The sequence below is a fragment of the Dasypus novemcinctus genome, chromosome 2 (genome assembly GCF_030445035.2).
Source record: "Dasypus novemcinctus isolate mDasNov1 chromosome 2, mDasNov1.1.hap2, whole genome shotgun sequence".
NCBI classification, from domain to species: Eukaryota; Metazoa; Chordata; class Mammalia; order Cingulata; family Dasypodidae; genus Dasypus; species Dasypus novemcinctus.
In genome coordinates this window covers 73,379,842-73,405,842 of record NC_080674.1, presented here as the reverse complement: position 1 = coordinate 73,405,842, position 26,001 = coordinate 73,379,842, and the positions used below count along the sequence as shown (strand labels likewise).

The following is a 26,001-nucleotide window of genomic DNA, read 5'->3' as shown; positions in this document are numbered from 1 at the left end:
ATTTGCTTGTTATATAATTTGTAACAAACATCTGAAGACAATGCAAGGTGGTGGAGGTTGATGTATAGGACCCATTACGCATGTTTGCTTTAAGTTCACAACTTCTACTATATACTTATTGTTTATGCATGTTCATATATAAAGATAATAATAATAATAGGGTGGGTTGGGGGAAAATACTTTGGTTAGTAGTAATATCTTGACAATGCTCTTTAATCATTAGTTAAAAATGCTTAACAACAATGCCAGGCATTCATAGTAGGGTGAGGTACGATAGTCCTATATGATGTTATATATGTTGCTTTTGTAAGTTCATAACTATTACTATACACTTATTTATATATGTTTATGTATGAGTGATATACTTCAATAAATTTTTTAAAAATGAATAAAATGGTATAATAGAGAAATAATTGTGCAAGAAAAGCAGGAATAGCAGCTCTGTACAGCAGGGAGCTATGTACAACAGATTACAAGGTGAAGAATTTTCTTGTTTTTTTGTCTGTTTTTTATTATTATTAAAATAATGAAAATGTTCTAATAATGAATGAAGGTGATAAATGCACACTTATGACTATACTGAATACCACTGATTGTACACTTTGGATGAACTATATGCTTTATTAATATTTATTAATAAAACTGATTTGTTTAAAAAAAGAAATTGTTAAATATTTATGATTTAAGACTTACAAATATACTAGAAAGCACAAAGAAATAAACCCTAGAGCTTTTAGTCAAATGTTTGAAACTTTTCTTTCAATAAGGCTTTTAAAAACAACAATAAGTTAAACACTAAAAATAAAAACCTTTCATGAGCCCAAAGTTGGAACTGTCAGAAGATATGGATGTATAACATACAATCAAATTATGAATAAAAAATTGCTTCTCCTTACTTTTTCTTTTCTTTTTTTTTGGTGGGGGGAAGGGGAAGAGAAGGATCAGGAAGGGTTGTCATGCAAACAGTAATGATATACCTAACCTTCCTCTCTAAATTACCTCAAAAAAAAAAAAAAAAAAAAAAGGAAGCAGATGTGACTCAAGCACCTGGGTGCCCACCTACTACATGGGAGGTCTCAGATTCAGTTCCTGGTGCTACCTGAATAAGACAAGCAAGACAGCAAGCTGATGCAACCAGATGACACATTAAGAAGACACAATGAGGAAACAAAATGAAAGCCACAACAAGTAGGGAGTGAAGGTAGCTCAAGCAATTGGTGCCTCCCTCCCACATGGGAGGTCCTGGGTTGGGTTCCCAGTACCTTCTAAAAGGAAGGCAAGAAGACACAGAGAGCACACAAAGAACAGACAGAGAGCGCAGAGAGCGAGTGCAAACAATAAGGAGGGGGGAGAAATAAATAAATGAATCTTTAAATAAATGAATAAAGATAGCAGAGCGGATGTGGCTCAAGCAATTGGACACCCACCTCCCACACGGGAGGTCCCAGGTTCAGTTCCCAGTGCCTCCTCAAGAAGACAGGCAGACACCACAAGGAGCAGATGCCACAACCAGCAGACACCACAACCAACAGACAACACAACTAACAGACAATACAACCAGAAGGGAGTGGAAGTGGTTCAAGTGGTTGGGCACTGTCCTCCATCACATGGGAGGTCCCAGGTTCATGTCCTGGTGCCTTCTAAAGAAGATGAGAAGACAGACAAGGGAACCATGGAGGGGGGTGTGGGGGAATGAATGGATGAATGAATGAAAAAATAAATAAAATAAACAAAGATAACTTACTAACCTTTCTGCATTTTCCTTTTACTCTAGCTCTGACACTTACGGCAAACTTCGACAAATCACCACAAAATGTAACATTAAGATGTGTTTGGGGGAAACAGATGTGGCTCAGCTAATTGGGCTCCCATCTACCATATAGAAGGTCCAGGGTTCGATGCCCAGGGCCTCCTGGTGAGAGCAAGCAGGCCCACATGGCAAGCTTACCCACACGAAGAGCCGCCATGCATGGGAATGCCACCTCACATGGGAAAGCTGCCCCGAGCAGGCGTGCCAGCCGACAAGGAAAGCTGGCACAGTAAGATGATACAAGAGACACAGAGGAGAAAACATAAGAAGACGTAGCAGAACAGGGAAGCTGAGGTGGCACGAAAGAGTAATCACCTCTCTCCCACTCCAGATGGTCCCAAGATCAGTTCCCAGAGCTGCCTAATGAGAATACGAGCAGACACAGAAGAACACACAGCAAATGGACAGAGAGAGCAGACAACAGGGGGAAGTGGGGGGGGGGGGGGGGAGGAACCAGGGAGGGGGAGAAATTTTAAAAAAAGAAAAAAGGTATGTTTGCTATAGTCTCACTCCATCCTGCCTTCTCTTTAAATAACACCATAGGGAGCAGATGTAAATCAGTGGCTAAGTGTCCACTTCCCATGTACAAGGTCCCTGGTACCTCCAGGAAATAAAAAATTATTAAAGAAAAAAAAGAGTTTAGAGAAACTTTTGATGAGAGTTCAACAAATATGCAATGAGAGACCTCTACTGCCATTTCTACTTTGAAAATTTCCAGAAAAAATTAAAATACATGCAAGCAGTTTTTCCATAAATAAACAAGTTCGACCACAAGTTACAAACTCTTCTATTCAATGCTCTATTTGTACATTAAGATTTTCAGATAGGATTATTAAAACTATATTGCAGAACCACTGGCAAGATATTGCTAAAGGAGAATAGTGATTAAAAGATGTGAAATGAGCAAAAAACAACAGCTTGGGGGGGGTGCTGGGTTCCTGGCCGGGGGGGGCTCTGTTGTGGTCCCTAGGGGATCAGCGGCAGTCCCCCGGGTTCAACAGCAAGAACGAGGAAGGAATGAGGGTCCAACAGTGAGCCCCTGATACTAATGACTATGCTTGTGAGCCTATACACCTGAAATAAGAACAAGGCCTAGAGCAGCAATGTGCCTAAGAGTTCCCTCCTGACAGCCTCCGTGTTACTCAAATGTGGCCAGTCTCAAAGCCAAACTCAGCATGTAAATGCACTGCCTTCTCCCCAGCATGGGACATGACACCCGGGGATGAGCCTCCCTGGCGCCAAAGGATCACTACCAAGTACCAGCTGATGATGTAACTAGAAAATGACCTTGAATTAAAGGTTCAACACGGACCAGCAGAATATCCCTGTCTACATATAATAACAGGAGTTAAAAATGCTTTTTGACCTAAATTAAGGGGGAAATGGAAAGGACAAATGAGTTTATATGGCCATGAGTCTCTAAAAAAAGAGTCTGGAGGTTGTCAGAAGGATTGCCCTTATGCACACCTGAGCAGAGTCTTAGAGACAGATAAAACAGATACAACCCCAGGTATTGGTTCTTCTGAGGGCTAAAGAGACCCACAGGTTTTATGGTCATGGCAGATGGAGTTCACTGCCATGTCAGTTGGCCCTTCTTTGGAGTTGGGTGTTTCTGCGTGATGGAGCTGGACTCAGATGTGATCTCTTTTCACAAGCCTTTCCTGTTACTTTACTGGAATTGTAGTTGGTGCTGGGGTTTAAGATATATCTAGGGGATCTGAATCTCTGGACTGACCAAATGATAGCCAGGCCCTGAGCCTCAAAAGACTTCAGTTCCTACACTCTGGTTTATTGGACTTACCCCACTCAGCTAACATGGAGTTGAAGAATGTCTACCACCACACCATGGAGCCAAGAGTGCCTACAACTGAAAGCAAGAGGACTGCATCCAGTATCCATGTGGAATCCAAGCCCCCTCTTGACATAGATGTGGAATGGACACAACCAATCCAAGGTCCACAGGAAGGAGGAATACAGTAAGGATTAGAATGGACTTACTGATATTCTATTCGTGAACTATTGTGGTTAGTAATCGAGAAATGTGGCATTGGTGTGGAAAAAGTGGCTATGGTGGCTGCTGGGTGCGGGAAATGGGAGGAAGAGATGAGATGTGGAGGCGTTTTCGGGACTTGATGTTGTCCTGGGTGGTGCTGCAAGGACAATTACCGGACATTGTAGATCCTCCCATGGCCCACTGGATGGAACGTGGGAGAGTATGGGCTATGATGTGGACCACTGACCACGAGGTGCAGCGATGCCCAGAGATGTACCCCCCAAATGCAATGGATGTGTCATGATGATGGGGGGGAGAGTGTTGCTGTGGGGGGAGTGGTGGGGTGGGGGCGGTGGGGGTGAATGGGGACCTCATATTTTTTTAATGTAATATTTTTTTAAAATGAATTTAAAAAAACAGTAAAAAATAAAATAAAATAAAATAAAATAAATAAAAGTGAAAAAAAAAAGATGTGGAATGAGCACTGTTGGCAGTCAGCACTATTTGATACAACAGAGACCAAAACACATTTGGTGGTTGACTGAAGGGAAGAAATCTCATTACATTTTTCCCACCACTCAGATAACTCTCCCAAATCTTTTCAATTACAATTCATCTCTTCCAGTTAGTTTCCACAGGTTAAATCAGTAAGACCTTCATTAAAACCTTCTAAGTAGGCTCAATAAAAGAGCAGAAGCAGTGGTGGGATAATTTTTTGTTGTTTTTATACCTCTCAAATTTTCTGCAATATTTTTTTTTTACTTTCAAAACGAAAAAAAAAATTCAGCTTTTTCAATAACTCTACAATTTACTCTTGTAAAGAGATAGAAAGCTTTCTTAAACTGGCTTCTTATTCACATTAGTACTAACTTCTCTACTTGGAGGAAAAGAGGAGTGGTAAAATATATATGTCTTATCCATTCTTTGGAAACCAAGGCAGGCACTGAAAATATTTTCGAAGAATAATCACATGAGAAAAATGTTTGATAGTAATATTGTTAGAAAATATCAAGATTCAGAACCATATAGAATCCAGATCTGTGTATTTCTGTAGAGTTGTATATTCCTAAAAAAAATCTTAAGGGGTGGTGCTATAGATGATTTTAATTTTCTTTTGTATGCTTGTGCATTTACCTATAAATAATAATGGTCTTCAATGACTTGTTTCAACCAAATTAAAACTCACATTCCTTGGTTTTCTGCCCCGAACACCAACAATTTGTTTAATTTACGTTGTACCTTTCTATCTTTTCCCTAAAGTCAAACAAACATGTTTGTTCTATCTTCCGAGATTTGCAAACATGCCTGTCCTATCTTTCAAGACTTTTACTTCTGCAATTCCATCACAGAGCACAACTATCTCCCCAACTTCATCACAAAGTTCACTAATCACTTCACAACTTAATTCTCTCTAACTCCAACCATTCTAGCAACATTCCCCAGCACCTTTGCTAATAGATACTAATTACAGGTCTCAGTTGCTCTAGTACAGTTGTTTTTGTTTCTCCCCACACCTGACCAAGCTAAGCTTTCTTTTGTGTACCAAATTGCTACTAAAGTTCTTCCAACTCTAAAATTCTTCAATTTCTCCACACAAAGTAACTTGAAAGCCAAGTCCTCTTCCCCTTTCCATATTTCCATGTGGATTTCTTAGGGAGGATGTACAAAACATAACTGTTCTCCCATTTCCTTTGCCTAAGTAATTTAAGTAATTTTCAAAGGATTAAGTGTGTAGGGAAGAAAAAGTATCCACACACCAAATGTTTATCCTTTTAATATCAATGCTCTAAAATCCTCCCTTTGAACTTATGCAGACTAAATCAGTATCAATTTTCACTTCTATATTTCTCCTACTAAACTTATTTAAAAAACATACAAACAACCTCTCCTTACCAAAAAAACCCTAAAGGGCCTCACAATAAAATTCAATGAAATCTAACACACTATTATTTTATAATGTCCACCTATCATGTCTACTTGAACCAAGTTGGATAAATCTGTAATTTACATTTTCAAAATCTGCTGCAGTTAAAACCAATTTGGGCATGGCTAACAGTTAAACTATAATATCTTTTAATTTAGTATATGTTATTTACTTGTATGTATATAGGTTATCTCTGGAAAACTCCATGAGAAACTGATAACAATGACTGCCTTTGGGGAAATAAAGATGGCTGGAGAAACCGAAGTCGATTTTATATTGCATTCCCTTTCATGCCTTTTGAGTTCTGAACCATGTAAATTTTGCAAACCTGCTAATATTTTTTTATCATTTTAGTATATCATCTGATGGGATCATATTCTTGACAGATATTCAAAACTACAATATTTGGAAATTTCAAGTAACAAAATAACAGCCTATATTCTGGGTCTCTATGATCACCAAAACTAAATTTTCTTAAGCTATTTTTTTATATTTTCATATGAACAAATAACTCCAAAGAATATGTGTGTGTGTATAGTTGTTAATCTCTAGTCCAGAATGCTAAATTTAGATTAGATAATTAAGCAAAAATACAATAATGTTCTGCAACCCAACTCTTATTAATAGCAATTCTGGATTTTTAAAAAAAATTTTAAATGTTAAAATATTATCCATGTTATAAAAGATCAATTTTTGGATATATAAGCAAGTGTTCCATTTATATTAAAGTAAAACAATACCAGTGAAATCAATACACAAACGGAATGAAACTTTTGTACAGGTTAGTAGAGAAATAAGGAAAATTTTCAGGTTAAAAAAAAAACACCTAACGTAACTGTTGTTTGTTCATTTTTAACATGCTGACTAGAGATAGACCTCTGGAAAAAGTCATCTAAATTAAAAAGTCAGTTCATTACAATATGACTGCAAAAGAATAGTTGGGGCCTTTGGATAAATGTTTCATAGATTAAAGAGACCGGGATTATTACATAAAATGAGGTTTAAAGGTATTCAAGTGTGCTGTGCTCACTTATCTTTTCTCTTAAATAACTATCCTCTATGAAATCTATTTCTTAAAAAAATTTTTTTATTCCAAACTCAGCATATAAACACTCTGCTCTCCTCCCCCCACCCATCATGGGACATGAATCCCAGATTTGGACTACTCTGGCACCAAAGGATTATCACCAAGAGCCAACTAGTGATGCATCTGGAAGAAAACCTTGACCAAATGAAGTGAATATGAAATACAAATGTTTTCACAGATAAGAGATTTCAGAGTCGAAAGGTCATTCCAGAGGTTAGGTTTACGCTCCTCTCAGGAGGATCTCACTGACTGCGACGGTAAACAATGCCTCAAGCAGAGGTACTCCTGAGGGCTCTAGAGACATATGGATACTATAGGCAGGGCAGACAACCCCAGGAAATAGGTACCCTGTCAATGGGCCTTAGCTTGGAATATATGATAAACTATCTCCCAATGTAACAGACTCATCTATAATTTTCCTACACATGGCTCTTCTGACCCTCTTTTTGAAACTTTACTTAGCACTATATGCCTTAAACATGTCCCAAAGACTTAAATCTTTGGTATCTTCACATGCTGGTTGAGCCCCGAATGTCAGCAGAGTTGCAGCCAGTTCACTAGACTCACCCAGGACAACCAATCAAAGAATGATGATGGACAATGTCATACCAAAAAAGAGTATCTACAACTACAAGCAAGATACTTCCATCCATCTGCCCCATGGGATCTAGGCCTCCTCTCAAACAGAAGCAGAGTAGGCATCATCATCCCAAAATGCTCAAGATCAAGGAATGAACAAACATAAGGAGAAATTACAGACCAAAGTAAACTTATTATTATTATAGTAATGGAAGAACTTGTAACATTGATATAAACACAGTGGTCATCAGTGGTTCTGAGGGGAGAGAAAGGGAAGAATAGGTGTAATATGGGGCATTTTTGGGACATAGGAATTGTTCTGCATGATATCACAATGATGGATACAGGACATTATACATTTTGTCAAAACTTTAAAATTGGGCAGTGTGAAGTGTAAACCATAATATATTCTACAGACCAAGCTTAGTAGCAATGCTTCAATATTTGTTCAATTTTAACAAATGTACCACACTAATGAAAGATGTTCTTAATGGGGGAGGGAGTGGGGTATATGAGAATCCCCTATATACATTTACATATTTTTTAAGATTTATTTCATTTATTTATTTCTCCCACCCCACTTCATTGCTTGCATTTGCTGTATGCTGTCTCTGGATTGCCCATGTAGGAAGGAGGCACCCAATCAGTCGAGCCACCTCCACTCCCTGCTTGTTGTGTCTCTCAATACGTTTCCTTGCTGTGTCTCTTCACTGCATCATCTTGCGGCATCAGATCACCGTCTTGCTTGTTTCTTTAAGAGGCACTGGGAAGCAAACCCAGGACCTTCCATGTGGCAGATGGGCACCCAACTGCTTGAGCCACATCCGCTTCTCCCCTATATTTTCAATGTAACTTTTATATAATCTAAAACTTCATTAAGTAGAAAAAAATAATAATCTAGGCTTACATAAAAATATAAAGCAATTTTAGTTTTACTATAGTGCAATGGTGACATAAATAATCTCAAGGACATTAAAACTACTACTTAACTCTGAGAAACAGCACATACACATACTTCACTGTAATACTTGCAGATACCTTTTTAAAGTTACATCATCTTTTGACTAACTGTTTTTACATATTAAAAGCAATGGTGGGAATTTCTGCTATCAAAATTATATTTGTGGGGGAGCAGATGTGGCTCAGTGGTTGAGCACTCGCTTCTCATGTTCAATCCCCAATAATTAACTGAATAAATAAATTTTTGCAGTCATATTTTAATAGAAAAACATTTCAGCTTTGTGGCAGAAACCGACTATCTGCATAGGACGTTTTTGGTTTTTTTTCCTTTTTTTTTTTAAAGATACTTAGATTACATAAATGTTACATAGAATATACAGGAAATTCCCATATCCCTGGTCCCCATGCCTCCCACATTTTCCCACATTAGCAACATCTTTCATTAGTGTGGTACATTCTTTGTAATTGAAAAACACATTTTGGAGCATTGCCATTAAGCACAGATTATAGTTTACACTCTCTCCCACTCATAATGTAGGTTATGGCAAGATAAATAATGGCCTGTATCTCTCATTGTAATGTCATTCAGGGCATAGGATGTTTTTAATACATTTTTCTCTTCAGAGTACAGTATTAAGTAAAGGGATTTGTAACTTAGCATTAGGTTTTAGCTAGTAAAACTATACTTTAAAGGAAAAGGCAGGATGTGCTGGCTTGGTTTTAAAAGAGCTTGAAGAGCGTTTGATTGATCTAAACTTTCCTCAAACAAAATGCCACAACAAAAAAGCTTGCTTTTTATGTGTGGGGGATAAAGACAATTCATAGGCTGTTCAGTTAGAAGCCTGAGATTTTAAGGGTTTCTACTACCTTACTTTGATAAGTTTTATTTCATTTTGGTAGTGCCACCTTAAATATTAGGAAAAATGTGAAATTAATATTATAAGTTTTTATTTTAGTAATTGCTTTATAAATGATCCTTAAGTATGTAAATTTTAAGTTGTTTTAAACAGATAACTGTCAAATTCTCAGAAGCTGGTTAAGTAACTAGTTCCTAGACTTTACTAGCTCATTTAACCCTCCCTTAGAAATTTGTACATGCCAATTTAGGCTGAAGTTTCACTTCAGACCCCCACCATGCCAGTAATCTAATCAACTTCTCTGCCTGAAAAAAAAATTTTTTTTAAAAACAACACTCCAATATAGAGATTTCAGCCCCAATTCCAGACTGGAAAGTAAGATAATATGAAGTCTATTTTACTATCTGTACTCTATTTCAGTTCAAATAAAATATTTAATAGGAGTAAAGGCAAAAACTGAAGCATAAATGAGATTTGGAAATTCTTTCCAGATTTCAGATATCCAAGTTCCTCTATTAACAGGGACAAAAAGAGACACACAAAACTTGTACAAAAATGTTCACAGAAGCATTATTCATAATAGCCAAAAACTTCAAAGGTATGCTCAAAGCTCAATTAACAGAAAATAAAATATAACCTTGTAATGTTAAGATGCAATTTGGAATTAAGTTAGAGAACTTCAAAAACATGTTCATGAATCAAAAAATGAGGTAAAACATTTACAAGAATGTCAATTTAATTGAAGTAAATGGTCTTTACAAAAGTTTTCATAATTGCTATTATAAAACCTAAGGCCTGAAATTAACAAGTTGCTCCTCAAATTTATATGGAAATGCAAGGGACTCAAAATATTAATAGAAAAAATAATCTTGAAAAAGAACAAAGTTGAAAGACTCACAAGTCCTGATTCTAAAACCTACTATACAAAGCAACAGTAATCAAAATAGTGTGATCTTTGCATAGAGAAAATTTAGAGTCCAGAAATAAATCCATATTTATGGTCAACTGATTTTCAACAAAGATACCAAGACAATTCAACAGGGGAAAGAACAGTCTTTGAAAAATGATGCTGGCACAACTGGATATTCATATGCTAAAGAATAAGTTGTACTCTTCCTGGTGCATAAACAAAAATGAACTCTACGTAGATCACAGGCCAATAAAAGCTAAAACTATAAAACCTAAAGAGGAAAACAAAGAAGTAAATCTTTGAGACCTTGAGTTAGGCAAACGTCAAGCCTTTTTAGATACAACACCAAAAGTACAAGTGATAAAAGAAAAAAATTGATAACCTGGACTTCAAGATTTGAAATAAAAATTTGTGTTTCAAAGGACACCATCAAGAAAGTAAAAAACAGAGCAGATGTGGCCCAAGCAGATGAACTCCCACCTCCCATATGGAAGGTCCTGGGTTCAATCCATGGACCCTGATATGGCTAAAAAAAAAAAGGGGGTGGGGGCAGGGGGGGGCAGGGAAGGGGAAAGAGTATTTGCAAATCCTATATATGATAAGGGGCTTGTATCCAGAATCCAGAGTATATAAATAACACTACTCAAAAATATAAAGAATACATAATTTAAAAATGGGCAATGGATCTGAAGAGACATTTATCCAAAGAAGATATACAAATATATATATAAAATGCAATCACAAATGTAATGGCAAGCTATTGAAAACAGTCTAAGTGCCTATATGCAGAAGAGTGGATGAATAAATTCTGGTACATCCACTATACCACTATAAAATAAAATGAACATTTCTCCGAAGACATACAAAACGCCAATAAACACATAAAAAGATGCTCAGGGTCCTTAGTCCTTAGCGAAATGTAAATCAAAATAACAATGAGGTACTACTTCAAACCCACCTTGATGGCTATTATTTTAAAATCAGAAAATGAAGAAAATATATGTTAGAGAGGATGCGGAGAAAGAGGAACTTATGTCCATGTCGTTGACAGGAATGTAAAAAAAATGGTGCAGCCACTGTGGAGAATACTTTGGTGGTTCCTCAGAAAGTTAAAAATAGAATTACCATATGACCAAGCAATTCTAGTTCTAGGTATATACCCAAAAGAATTGAAAACAGGAATTCCAACAGGTATCTGTACACCAATGTTCATAGCAGCATTATTCACAAGAGCCAAAAGCTTATTTAACAACCCATGTATCCACCAACTGATGAATGGATAAACAAAAAGTGGTATATACAAACAATTGAATATTATTCAGTCCTAAAAAGGAATGAAGTTCTGATACACGCTAGAACATGAATATATCTTGAAGACATCATGCTGATTGAAATAAGCCAGACACAAAAGAATGTTATATGATTTCACTTATTTGAAATATCTAGAACAAGCAGATTCAGAGAGATAAACTAGATTATAGGTTACCAGAGGCTGGGGAGAAGGAAGGAACAGTAGTTATTGCTTCATAGGAAGACTTTCTGTTTGGGGAAAAAAAATTTTAGTAATAAATGGTGGTGATAGTAGTACAATATTGTGAATATAATCTATATTACTGAATAATATAAATTCAAGTGGTTAAAATGAGAAATTTTGTTTTATGTATATATAACCAAACACACACAAAGACAGACAATAAGTGTTGGTGTGCATGTGGAGAAACTGGAATCCTCAGATATTGCTGGTGGAACTGTAAAATGCTGCAGCCACTTTGGAAATACAGTTTAGCAGTTCTTCAAAATGTTAATCATGGAGTTACCATATGACCCGGCAATTCTTCTCCCAACAGGATTGGAAACATCTATCCACTCAAAAACTTATACAAAAATGTACGTCACAGCACTACACATGAAAAAGTGGGAAAATCCAAATTTCCATCAATGAATGAATGAAGTGTGGTATAGCCATACAATGAAATATTTCTCAGCAATAAAAAGGAATGAATTACTGATATATTCTCCAACATGGATAAATCTTGAAAACATTAACCTATGTGAAAGAAGCCAGTCACAAAAGAACATTTATGACTTCATTTATATGAAATGTCCAGCTTAGGTAAATCTATAGAGGCCGAATGTAGATTAGTGGTTGCCAGGGTCTGAAGAAAGAACACCGAGTAAAAACCAATGCATACAGGTTTCTGAGTTGATGAAATTGTTCTAATATTGCATTACTCTATAAACAAAAAGCCAATGAATTTACATTTTAAATGGGTTTATTGTATGGCAGGTAAATTGTATCTCTATATAACTTCTTTTAAAACCCTAATGTCTCATATTGTGGAAAACAAGGAAAATCAATGGCAAACAGCTCTGAACTGATCTGATTACCAAACGAGTCCATGCTTGAGACGCTTAGAATTAAGAATTTAGGAAACATCCCTTATGAAAATATTATCCCTTTAAATATTTAAAAATCTTAACTAAGATGGAATGGTAGTACTTGAAACTGTCAGAACATAAACATGAGATTCACCCAAGATACCTGAGTAAGCCTGCTACTTTCTGATGCATGGATGAACTGTACTTCCCAGTACAACAAACAATAATTGCAGAAAAATACTCCACAGGCAGACTGAGAGGCCATTCTCAAAGAAAAATCTAATCCTAAATTAAGACTATGGGTGTGGAAAGAATGAGGAAGGGGGGAAAGCACAGGAGACAAGGGGGAAGTCTCGAAGCATTTAAGCCCAAGCAATTCAGATATATTTAATTCAACTTTTAGACGCTTTGTGAACAGGCCCAGAGGCAAAGTCCTGGGCGCAGACTACCGAGGCGAGCTGCGAGGCCGAAAGGAAATGCTTATCCAGCCCAACCTCGCACGGGATTCCGTGTGGAAATGGTGGGGGGCAAAGGGGCAAAATGGGGGCCTACGGCGAGGAAAGCAAGCGAGCCTTCTCCACTCGGCTCCGGTCGGCGCTCCCAGGCAGTGTACAGTGGGAGGCGGCCGCGCCACCCGCACTTCCTTCGCGTCCGATCCGCCCCGCACGCCCCGCGGGGAGCGCGCCCGGCGCCCAAAGCCTCCGGTGGGGCCAGATCCCGTCTCCCGCCCCATCCGGCGCTTTGTCCTTAGCCTGGCGGCCCCGTCGCAGGCTCCGGGCCGCGCTGACAGCCCCCGCCCCCGGCAAAGTCTACAAGCCTGAGCGTCCCGGTCCACCAGCGACCCGCAGCCTACCCGGCTTCAGCCAGGCGGGACCCAGCAGGCGGCGGTCCGAGGACACTCGCTGGACCCCAGGAGCTGCCGCTACCGCCGCTGCTGCCGCTACCGCCCGAAGCGCACGCAGGCCGAGGTCAGGCGCTGAAAGTGTCCGACGCCGAAACCCGCAAAATTTCCAAAATCGTCCTCTTACCCAAAAATTCTCAACGAAATGCGCCATGACCATCGTGCCGCTGCCGCCGCGCTAGGTTCCGCGTCCGCGCCCGTCCGCCGCTGTGTAAACACCGGCCGGACCCTTACGGCGCCCCCGCCTGTCGCCGCTGCCGCCGCCGCCGCCGCCGCCTTCTTTCCTGAGACCGGCCCACACCCACCAGGGCGCATGCGCCACCTAGCGGCTGCTCCCGCTGAGCGAAGACTTAGACTCCAAGGCTTCGCTAGGCGCATGCGCCGCGGGCCCTCTGCCCGGGTCTGGCTTGCCTGCTCGGGTCTGGCTCGCCTTCCCGTGTTACCAGCCCGGGCGCGGCTAGATTCCGGGTTCTCTTGGGAATGGTGGAAAGTCGGGTCCCTGAAGGATCACCGGGGAAACTGCCCGCAGTCTCTGGCCTTGAGACGGTTACTGGCCTAGGGACGGAACGATGAGAGGGTGGGGCCGGCGGCAGCTTGGCCTCCTGAACAAGACTAGCTGCACTGGCCTTCGAGGATCCCGAACGGACCAAAGTCTGGGCAAACTAGGTTGGAGGAAACTTGGCCGCTGGCCATCCGGAGCTGCGCTTAAGAAACTTTGGTCAACAGGGTGCCTTTCCTTGACGGGGAACTAAGAACCAAAGCAGTCCTTTCCAAGGCCGGAAAATGAGGAAACGCCTGAGAGCCCCTGGTACTGCATGTGACTCAGGCACTGAGGCGGACCAGAGCCGCTGGCTGGAGCAAACCAGCCGGGACAGCCGAGAGGAGGAACTGACCTGAAACAAACCATTTTTCCTGACCCAGGCAGTTTATTGGGTGTGGGATTATATGGGAATTCCTTATACTTTCGGTGAAAGTTTCTGTAAATGTAAGTATAAAACTTGGCTAAAAGTAAAATTTATTTAAAAAAAAAACAAAACTTAAGATAGTACAACATACTAAATGATGGACTATAAGTACTAGTATAATAAAATATCCTTTCACAAATTGTAACAAGTGTACCACAGTAACAAGTTATTAATAGGGTTATGCCTGCTCTTTCTGTAAACCTAGAACTTCTCTAATAAAAAAAAATTTACAGAGGTCTCAAACTATCACCTGATTGTTGCCAAAGGTGAAGGAAAAACTAGTTCTATCAAATGCTAATACATCATTGCTAATACAATCTGCATTTCTTGAAGCGAAGCCCCACAAATAGATTTACTGTAGCTTTATTCATACACACCACATCTCCTCAGATTTGGTGATTTCAAGCATGATGAACACTATAAAATAACACTTTCTTCAAGGGAAAATATTTTCATCCCCAAAAGTGAAAACCAAGCAGTACCTATCACAAAGATGAACCTGAAAAGGGCTGAAAATTGGGAATAATTGTGATAAAGAATATCTTTTAGAGCTAAATAGGATGCAACCCTAAGACATTGAGAATTTGCTTCAAAATTCATTGAGGAAGGAGAGAAGAGTAGGGGTAGAGAAGGAACAAGATTGGCCATTAGTTAAAAACTGTTAGAGCTAGATGCTGGAAACATGGTGGTTCATTGTACTGTTTTCTTTTAATGTTTGAAATTTTTCACGATAAAGGGTTGTGTTTTTTCAATGTTTGTTGAATTGCCTTGGAAAATGCTATTTTATTTATATAAAAAGTCTTCATACCTAGTATTTGGGAAGTCAAGCTTAGATATATGTATGCTACAGTGCTTGCTAAATCATCAGTCTAGTGCTCTCTCTTCTTGAAGCTGAAGAAATTCTTAAAAGATGCATCATGCAAATGAACTTGGCATTAAATTCCTAGTATTCACTAAGCATTAACCACCCTTACACGGGGCACAAGAGGTTCCTATTTTGGGCTCCATGCTTTAAAGGGCCATACATATCAAGCACACATGCATTAATTTATTAAAAACACCTGGGTGCCTCTGTTACTCATGATCTGGTGCTGAACACTGGTTCATTATAATCCATAACCCTAAATATCCTCTCCCATGACCAATAACATTCAGCCCAAGAAAAACCTTTTTCATATTGCTTGCCTTCTGTCCTTAAAACAAAAGGTGGACTTATTTGCAGTTAAACTTTGTGGGTGAAACAGTTGCTGATACCAGAAAAAGACTCCTTTGGAATTCAGGCAGAAGCTGAAAAGCAGAAGCACTTAGATAAGAAAAATGATAAATTAGTTATCTTGTCAAATCCTTCCTCTCAGCTTGAATGTAATGGATTCTTGCCTAACGATATATCATTTCCCACTATTGTCACACATAGAATTTCCTTCTCTTAGTGTTCTACTTTGTGGTTACATTTATAATTTACTATAGTATTCACAATAGTTTCACATGGTACCCTGACCTCCATTTGTACTCTTACCCATGATCTCTTAAATATCAAGGACAGGCCAGCCATGAAGATAAATACTCTGTGTATTTCAGGTATTTGCAGTGCTCATTAAGGCCAAAATACCATATGCAATAATTGTCCTGTGTTTAAGTTGTGGAACTTTATAGTAAATAGTGTTTAAGGTGACTAAATTTCAGATGAGATGGTGTAATACAGGAAGAATGTAGGTGGTGTCAGTCAACCTCTATCCTCTCTGCTGAGATTTCAAGGGATACACATACTCTCTGGTAAGGTGCCCTAAGTGGGTAACTATCCATATGCCTTAAAGTTTTTGTGCCATGCTTAGCTTTTGCTTATCCAAACACATTTTGGAATTATTAAAAACTGGCATAGACAACAGTGTTCAACTATCTACCTATAATACCTGGCACCTAATAGTTACTCACAAAATGTTCAGTGAAAAAGTGACTAACAATTGAGCCTCCCACAGAAAAAAAATCAAGCTGAATAAAACTTTAGATATGCAATAACTTAGTTCTTCCTTTTTTCCATATTCCTTAATTGGTACTATATCTTAGAGCCTATTTTTAAAAATCCATTATTTAAATTGTATTTGATTTAATTTTCTCATATGACTTTAAATACTTTCAAAAGAATTCTTTGGGACTTGAATATAGTTCTTACAGGATAGGCTACCTTTTGTAATAGCAATAAAATAAATTTGAAATAATAATATTCAAGATTGGCTCAGCAGGTGATCTCCTGTTAGGAAGGGATCACTAAAAAATTGCTGGCCTTTAATTTTTGGGTGACACCTCCCTAGATTTATCTTTCTCTTAGGAGCTCTCTTTAATTATGGCTGTCAACGTTATGTTGGTTTCTAAGGGATGTTGTTTCTTCCCATTAAACTCTGGCCCAAGCATGTACATTACAGTCCAAAGCACACCTGGACTGTAAAAGCATAACTTGACAACTAGTGGCAATTAAGAGAGTGAAAATAACATAAACCTAGATTCTCTGTTTTCCAAAATATGACTTGTTTCAAAGATTTGAGGGCCCATTCTCTGAAGCAAGGCATCTAGAGAACTTCCCCTTTTCTTTGCTAAGTTTGACCTCCTATTTCCAGTCCTGGGTTCACAGCTCAGAGCTTATTAGTCAGCATGTGGTCACAAGCACCATTTCCTCATAACTCATTTGAAACTAGTTCTGTTCCAGAAGAGTTGGCTATAAAGTAAAATACATTTTCCCATTTATTTCCAATATAATTTTGTAAATATTTCTCCACTTATTTCCTAGATAAGGCTGGCAGAGGATCCCCTACTAAAAAAAAACACCACACAAACATCATTTCCTGCTAATTTTTTTTTTATGATTTATTTATTTCTCTACCCTTCCCCGACACTCCCCCCAGTTGTCTGCCCTCTGTGTTCATGCACTGTGTATTCTTCTGTATCGCTTGTATTGTTGTCAATGGCACCCGGAATCTGTCTCGCTTTGTTGCGTCATCTTGCTGCGTCAGCTCTCCATGTATGCAGTGCCATTCCTGGAGTTCTCCATGCATGTGGGGCTCTCCTGCGCGGAAGGGCAGTCCTTGCACGCATCATCACTGCTCATGGACCAGCTCATCACACAGGTCAGGAGGCCCTGGGTTTGAACCTTGGACCTCCCATGTGGTAGGTGGACGCCCTATCCATTGGGCCAAATCCACTTCCGCCTGCTGATTTTTTCAAGGAGAAGCATCCTTTCTCAGATGGTATGGTCCTTCTCTATACTCATCTTATACTTGATGATAAGTGATAAAAGAGCCGAGCTCCATTAAAAGGAAGAGAAACCGGGAGATCCCTGAGGTTTGATATTCTCTTCTTTTTCCCTACTTGACAGCAACATATTGAAAGGGAAAACTTTATGCAAAACAGAAAGAAAAGCAAAAACTCAGCAGATGGTACCCAAACAGGTCATTATGTGAGGGCCAGGAGATAGAAACATGTTAATCAAAATGCATAATATAGTTAAACATCACCTTCCACACATGCCGCTCAGTTCACGGTAGCTTGCCATGTGCACTTTCTTCACTACTGAGTGCACCTGGAATAGAATGTCTATTCCCTGTTGTGACATTATCTCTTCCTCCAGAATGAGATGTACCTTCTCAGGGCTCCCTTACCTTCCTGTCTGTGTTGGTTAAGTTCATATGTCAACTTAGCTAGGTTATGGTATCCAGTTGTTTGATCAAGCAAGTACTGGCCTGATGGTTACTATGAGGGTGTTTTGTGAATTTAAATCATCAGTAGGTTGATTGCAGCTATGGCTGATTACAGCTACAATCAACTAAGGAGATTGTCTTCAGCAATGAGAGAGTTCTCATCCAATCAGTTGAAGGCCTTAAAGGGAGAACTGATGATTTCAACAGTCGAAGGAATGATTTTCATCTCTACTTCAGTCAGCCAGCCTTCTCTTGGAAATTTATCGAACAACTTCACTGGAGCTCCCAGCTTGCACCCAGCCCTATGGAATTTTTTTTTAAGATTTTATTATTTATTTATTTACTCTCGCCCCCCTCCCCCCGGCTTCTTCCTTTCTTTGCTGTCTCTTCTCTGTGTCCATTTGCTGCATGTTTTTTCTGTATCTGCTTGTCTCCCTTTGTTGCATCATCTTGCTGCGCCAGCTTTCCGTGGTGCACGGGCCAGCTTTGCCTTCACAAGGAGGCCCTGGGACACGAACCCAGAGCCTCCCATGTGGTAGATGGGAGCCGAACTGACTGAGCCACAGCTGCTTCCCTGCCCTATGGAATTTTGACTTGCCCATCCCTGCAATCATGTGAGCTAATTCCTATAACAGTTGTCATAATATTTATGTTTATATATCTTTGTCTTTGGAGGAAGCACAAAAATACCTGACAGGTTGTTCAGGGATTTCCACAAGGAAACCAATAGGAATTTCAAAAATAAAAGAGAAATGACTTAATTATAGAAAACCAGAAAGGTGATGTATCAGAAAATACTTGTCATTAATGTTAAGAGGGGGAAGTGGATTTGGCTCAACTAATAGAGCACCCACCTACCATATAGGAGATCCAGGGTTCAATACCCAGGGCTTCCTGGCCTGTGTGGTGAGCTGGCCCACACACAGTGCTACTGCACACAAGGAGTGCCGTGCCATGCAGGGGTGTTCCCTGCATAGGGATGCCCTATGTACAAAGAGGGCACCCCACGGAGAGATGCCCTGCATGAAAAAAAGCACAGCCTGCCCAGGAGTGGTGCTGCACACCTGGGCAGCTGACGCATCAAGATGACACAACAGGGAAGCAGATTTGACCCAATGGATGGGGCATCCACCTACCACAGGGGAGGTCCAAGGTTCAAACCCAGGACCTCCTGATCTGTGTGATGAGCTGGCCCATGCGCAGTGCTGATGTGCACAGGGAATGCCCTGATATGCAGGGGTGTCCCCCGCTTGGGGAACCCAATGTGCAAGGAGTATGCCCCGTAAGGAGAGCCATACCCGCCCTTCATGAAAAAGGCACAGCCTGCCCAGGAATGGCACCGCACATTATCGGCAAGATGACACAACAAAACGAGACACAGATTCCGGGTACTGCTGACAATAGTACAAGTGGACACAGAAGAACACACAGCGAATGGACACAGAGAGCAGACAACTGGGGTGGGGAGGGGAGAGAAATAAATAAACAAATAAATAAATCTTTTAAAAAAATGACGCAACAAAAAAAGATACAGATTCCCAGTGCTGCCTGACAAGAATGCAAGTGGACACAGAAGAACACACTTCAAATGGACACACAGAGCAGACAATGGGGAGTGGGGGCAGAAAGGGGAGAGAAATAAATTTAAAAAAAAAATGTTAAGAGGAAAAGCAGAAGATGAAATTGAAGCTACATTTAAAATTTAAATATGTAAAAGCATGCATGTAAATGGACAATAATCAAAAGAAAACATGGAAAAATGAGCAAATGCATATATGTATGGATAGTGAGATTATTGTACCAAACATTTACAATTTATTTTAATGTAATAACATACAATGTAAAGAGTAATAGTGGCGGCGGACTTGGCCCAGTGGTTAGCGCGTCGGTCTATCACATGGGAGGTGCACGGTTCAAACCCCAGGCCTCCTTGACCCGTGTGGAGCTGGTCCATGCGCAGTGCTGATGCGCGCAAGGAGTGCCTTGCCATGCAGGGGTGTCCCCCGTGTAGGGGAGCCCCACGCACAAGGAGTGCGCCCCGTAAGGAGAGCTGCCCAGGGCGAAAGAAAGTGCAGCCTGCCCAGGAATGGTGCACACACAGAGAGCTGACACAACAAGATGACGCAACAAAAAGAAACACAGATTCCCATGCCGCTGACAACAACAGAAGCAGGCAAAGAAGATGCAGCAAATAGACACAGAGAACAGACAACCGGGGTGGTGGGGGAGGGGAGATAAATAAATAAATAAATAAATCTTTTTTAAAAAAAAGAGTAATAGTTGTTTTCATTTTAATATAAAAATGATTGGACCTAATATTCCTTAACTTCTTTCATTAAGTCTTTTCTCTCATTTCCTCAGGCAATATATGTTGTGCACTTATTACAATGAAAAGTCATCTCTACTTTTAAGAAATTTATAATCTAATTTAGATTCATGATGAGGAGATGACAATTATAACAGTGTGCCTAGAAGAGTGGCTGGCACATAGTTGGGGCCCAATAAACATTTGTTAAATGAATAAATTAATGAATCAAAGTTTGTTCCAGAAAGATAATCTCAAAGAAATTCAATTTTTGCTTTTCCTTTTTCCTTCCCCTGTCTCCCCACAAAGACAGCGACAGGAAACTGCCCTGGACTCTATTAGCACAATTCTTTGGGGATCTATGTGGTAGTGGAGTCCCGAGCAACTTCTGAAACTCAGTGCTTCTGGGACTGTTGTGGGAAACTGTCTTACCTGTTCCTTACTGTAAATGTTACACCTCTTCTATTGTAGATGTTGTGGTTGTTAGATGTTGTAGCTGTTCCCTATTATTGTAGATGATGTTGCAGTTCTAATAGCAAACAGCTGCTTGGTAGTTTCCAATAAATACGAGGTGGAAACTAGGGTCAAGGCTCTCAGTTCCAGAAGCTGTGAGTTCCCTGGACCCATCTTTATCTCCTCTCTTGTTTCTCTCTCTCTCTCTATCTATTTCATAAAGTTCTGCATCACCTCCCTTCGAGCCAACCTATTGTGAGCTGATTGCAGCGTGGGGCCAGCTGCATGGGTAGGAGGTGGCCATGTATGGCAACTGGAAGAACAGAGCCCTAGGAATTGTGGCTATAGGTGCCCAATCAAGTGGCACCCTTTGCTGAACTTCGAGTGGGGGAGGTGGGCATTGTCTCTCTCAAAGACCCACTGCAGTCTGCACAGGGATCTGAATCACATGGAGGTCATCAGGTGCTTTCTGCATACTGTGTAACACTAGATTTCAGCAGTAACACCGTGTGGCAGTAAAAGGCACGGTTACTAAGGTTCTTGTAGATTTCAGGTAAGAGGGAGCCCTATTCATCTCCTTATTTCACAAACTCTTACCAAACACCTATATTCAGGTAGTCCATATTCTAAACCCTGGTGATACAATAGTGAAGGAGACTAATCATTTCACTTCTCTAGTAGTACACATTTAGTGTGGGAAGTCAGACTATAAGCACATAAATAAATGAGGGGCGGCAGACTTTGGCCCAGTGGTTAGGGCGCCCGCCTACCACATGGGAGGTCCACGGTTCAAACCCCGGGCCTCTTTGACCCATGTGGAGCTGGCCTATGCGCAGTGCTGATGCGCGCAGGGAGTGCCATGCCACGCAGGGGTGTCCCCCACGTAGGGGAGCCCCACGCACAAGGAGTGCGCCCCTAAGGAGAGCTGCCCAGCACGAAAGAAAGTGCAGCCTGCCCAAGAATGGTGCCACACACAAGGAGAGCTGACACAAGATGACACAACAAAAAGAAACACAGATTCCCGGTGCTACTATATAGAAGTGGTCACAGAGGAACACACAGCGAATGGACAGAGAGCGCAGACAACCGGGGGGCGGGGAGAGAAATAAATAAATAAATAAATCTTTAAATAAATAAATAAATAAATGAGGATCTTTTCAGATACTGATACATGTTTAAAAAGTGTAATTGGGATAGATTGTGGTGGGAAGAGGGACTTCTTCTTTATCTAGGGTGGTTTTAAAAAAATTCTCTGAGGAAGTGGCATTTAAGCAAGACCTGAATGAGCCAAAAGAAATAGTTTTGCAAAGATATGGAAAGAATTCCATGTTAAAGTTTCAATAAATGCAAATGCTGGGAGTAGCAATGAGCTTGATTTGTTCAAGCAAATGGAAAGGAGCTAGTGTAGCAGGAGAGTGATTAAATGGGAGATAAGAGATGAGGTCAGAGTCAAGTGAAGGGTAGGGGACACTGGTTTGTAGTTTAAGTGCCATAGGAAGCCAGTAGAGGGTTGTTTTCGTTTGCCAAAGGGCTGCTGTTGCATAGTACCAGAAATAAGTTGGCTTTAATAAAGGGTATTTATTTGGGTTAAAAGCTTATTGTTCCAAGGCTGAGAAAAGTCCACCTCAAGGCATCAAAAGAGGTGCTTTCTCACCCAAGTCAGCTGCCACATGTTGAAGCAAGATGGCAGGTAATCTCTGCCTGGTCTCTGCCTTCCCCTCCAGGCTGTACCACCTACCCAAGCTCAGCTGAGGCAACCAGGCATAGGGCTTGTCTCTTACTGGGCTTCTTCTCTCAGGCTCAGCTTCTTCGCGTTCTTTCCAAATTTCAGCTGCAAGCTATCAGGCAAATAGCTCATCTCTCCCTGAGGCTTCACCTGCTTGAGCATCTCCTTTTTGGCAGGATCAAAAATTGTAGAGCTCTCTTTTCTGTGCGTCTCCATTTTTTATCAGACCCAGCAAAGGGGTGGAGACACAACCTGAGTCACGCCTCACTGAGTAGTTCAACTGAAGAAAGGTCTCAGACCCACAGGAGTGGACTAGTCCATAACATAGTCTTTCTCTTTTGGGGATTCATAAAATAATTTCAAACTACCACAAGAGTTTTTAAGCAGTAGAATGATATGATCTGATTTATGATTTTTATTATTTATTTATTTGTCCCCCCCTTCATTGTTTGTCGTTGCTGTCTGCTCTCTATGCCCATTCGCTATGTGCTCTGTCTCTGCTAGACTTGTCTTTTTAAGAGGCACTGGGAACTGAATCTGGGACCTTCAACGTGGGTGACAGATGCTCAGTCACTTGAGCCACATCAGCTTTCTGGTTTGTTGTGTCTCTCATTGCCTTTCCTCTGTCTCTTTTGTTGCATCATCTTGTTATGTCAGCTTGTCACACCTGCCAGTCACACCAGCTTTCCTTCTCCAGGAGGCACCAGGAACTGAACTCGCGACCTCCCATGTAGTAGGTGGGAACCCAATCACATAAGCCACATCTGCTTCCCTGACTTATGTTTTTAAAAGACCACATTGACTGCTTTGTGATAAGGCATTGTAGGGAGACAATAACTGGGAGGCCAGTTAAATGGTTGATGTAATTGTCCTGACAAGGGATGGTAGCAGGGACCAGGTGATAGCAGTGGAAGTAGTAAGAAGTGTTCATGTTCAAGATGTGTTTTGAAGGTAAAGCAGATAGTCTGCTAATGGATTGGATATGGGGTGTGAAGAGAAGACAGGAATTAAGGATGATCCTAGAATTTGGGCCTGAGCAACTGAGCATAAGGGTACCACAGAGATGGAAAAATATGGAAAGGAGCTAGTTTGGAGAAAGGGAGGAAGAATCACTGGTTCTGTTTTGGATATGTTAAGTTTGAACTGTCTATTGGAAATTCAGATGGAAATGTCTATCAGGCAATTGAATATATAATTCTGGAGCTCAGGACAGAAGTTGGGTTGAAGACCTGAATTTGAAGGTCATCAACATATATTGATGAGACTTGATGAGATCACATAGGGAGAGAAGATTGAGAGACTGCTGAGCTGAGGAGAAAGCCCTGTACACTCCAAAATTTAGAGATCAGAAGAGGATGAGCCAGCAAAGGAGATGCTTTCATTTCTCAGACAACTGAATGCAGATATCATGAAAAGGTTGGCTTTAAACAATAGGAATTTATTACCTTACAAGCTTACAGTTCTGAGGCTGTGAAAATGTCCAAATGAAGGTATCAAGGCAAAAGCTTTCTGCCTGAAGAGTGAGTGCTGGTGATACCTGATGCCTCAGCTACATGGCAAGGCACATCGTGGTGTCTTCTGGTCTCTCCAGTCTCTTCTGGGTTTTGCTGCTTTCAGGCTCTTACTTCCATGACTCTCTCGCACTCGCTCTCTCTTTTGCTCTCCCTCTCTCACTCTCTCTCTCTCTCTCCATCTATTTATAAAGGACCTCAGTAAGAAAATTAACACCCACACTTTACTGAAGTAACCTCATGAAAACCTACCTTACAATAGATTTACACCTTCAGGAATGGATTAGTTTTAAGAGCATGATTTTTTTGGGGTGCATACAGTTCCAAACCATCACAGGAGATAATTAAGAAGAGTAAATTAGAATAAATGCCAGGAAAAAGAGATGACATTGAAATGATCAATGGATGAAAAATACTGAGCATTGACCATTGAAGTTAGGAGGATAGAGGTGGCCTTGGCAAGGGTTGATTCTTTGAAGAGGTGGAAATATTGGAGTGGGTTAAAGAAGGGAGCAAAAGTGGAGACAGTTAGAAGAGATAACTTATATGGGATGTTTTGTCATGAAAGGAAGTAGTGAAATAGTCAGGTATTGAGGGGGAAGAGCGGTCAAAGGAGAAGACTGTTAAAATGGGCAGTAATAGAGCATGTGTGGCAGTTTAAGATTATTTTGTGAATCCCAAAAAGAGAAAGATTATGTTTGTAAATGGGTCTGTTCCTCTGGGTGTGATACCCTTTGATTGTATTAAATTCAAAGGGTTTAAGTTTACTTAATAAAATCAATTTAAACCTTTTAATTCAGGAAGATGTGACTCAGGTTGAGTCTCTGCCCCCTTGGTAGGCTGATATAAATAGACACTCACTCAAGAAAATACATGGAAGAAGAGAGAGAGAGCTGTCATATTTGATCCTGGGACCCCTGGGAGAGACAAGTGATTCACCTGATGGTTTGCAGCTGAAGAGAACAGAGCAGCTGAGCAGCTGAGCAGACCCAGAAAGACATGAGCCCTATGCCAGAAACTGATATAGGAAACCCTAAGAAACCAGGCAGATATTGCCCAACATCTTGCTTCAACACATGGCAGCTGATTTATGGTACCTTGAGTTAGATTTTCCACAGTCTGGGACTGTAAGATTTTACCCCAAATAAATATCCTTTATAAAAGCCAACAGGGAAGAGGATTTGGCTCAACGGATAGAGCATCCGCCTATCACATGAGAGGTCCAGGATTCAAACCCAGGACCTCCTGACCCGTGTGGTGAGCTGGCCCACAGTGCAGTGCTGATGTGTGCAAGGAGTGCCGTGCCATGCAGGGGTGTCCCCCATGTAGGGGAGCCCCATGTGCAAGGAGCGCGCCCTGTAAGGAGAGCCGCCCAGCGCAAAAGAAAGTGCAGCCTGCCCAACTCTGTGTGGCGCCGCACACACAGAGAGCTGACGCAGCAAGATGACACAACAAAGAGAGACACAGATTCCTGGTGCTGCTTACAAGAATATAAGCGTACACAGAAGAACACACAGTGAATGGACACAGAGAGCAGACAACTGGAGGGGTGGGAGGGGGGAAGGGGAGAGAAATAAATTTAAAAAATAATAAAAAAGCGAACAGATTTCTGGTACTTTGCATCAACACTACTTTGGCAGACTAATACAGAATTTGGTTCCAGGAATGGGGTACAGTCTGGTGCAATTACCAAAAATGCTGGAGCAGTTTTATAAATGGGTAAGGAGTATTTTTTGGAGGAATTGTGAGATGCTTGATAGAAAAGGACTAGATTGCTTTGAAGAGACTGGTCGTAGGAATATGGAACCTAAAGTTATTTCTAATAAGGCTTTAAAAGGAAATGATGAAACTATTATTGAAAATTGGAGGAAAGGCGAGCCTTGTTTTAAAGCTACAGAGAACTTAGCAAGATTGACTCCTGATGTTATATGGAAGGCAGAATTTGAAAATGG

General features: G+C 40.5%; 1 protein-coding gene across 2 annotated transcripts in view; it reads right to left on the bottom strand.

The window, feature by feature from the left end:
- Positions 1 to 13,699, bottom strand: part of FCHO2 (FCH and mu domain containing endocytic adaptor 2) — a 193,935-nt gene extending 180,236 nt beyond the window's left edge. Inside the window, exon 1 of one of the 2 annotated variants that reach the window (XM_071208560.1) lies at positions 13,528 to 13,699. In XM_071208560.1, the coding sequence (XP_071064661.1) occupies positions 13,528 to 13,560 (33 nt within the window). In that variant the 5' untranslated portion in view covers positions 13,561 to 13,699. The remainder of the gene's footprint in view (positions 1 to 13,527) is intronic. The other variant, XM_058310078.2, reaches the window with a different exon arrangement.
- Positions 13,700 to 26,001: the final 12,302 nt, after the last annotated feature.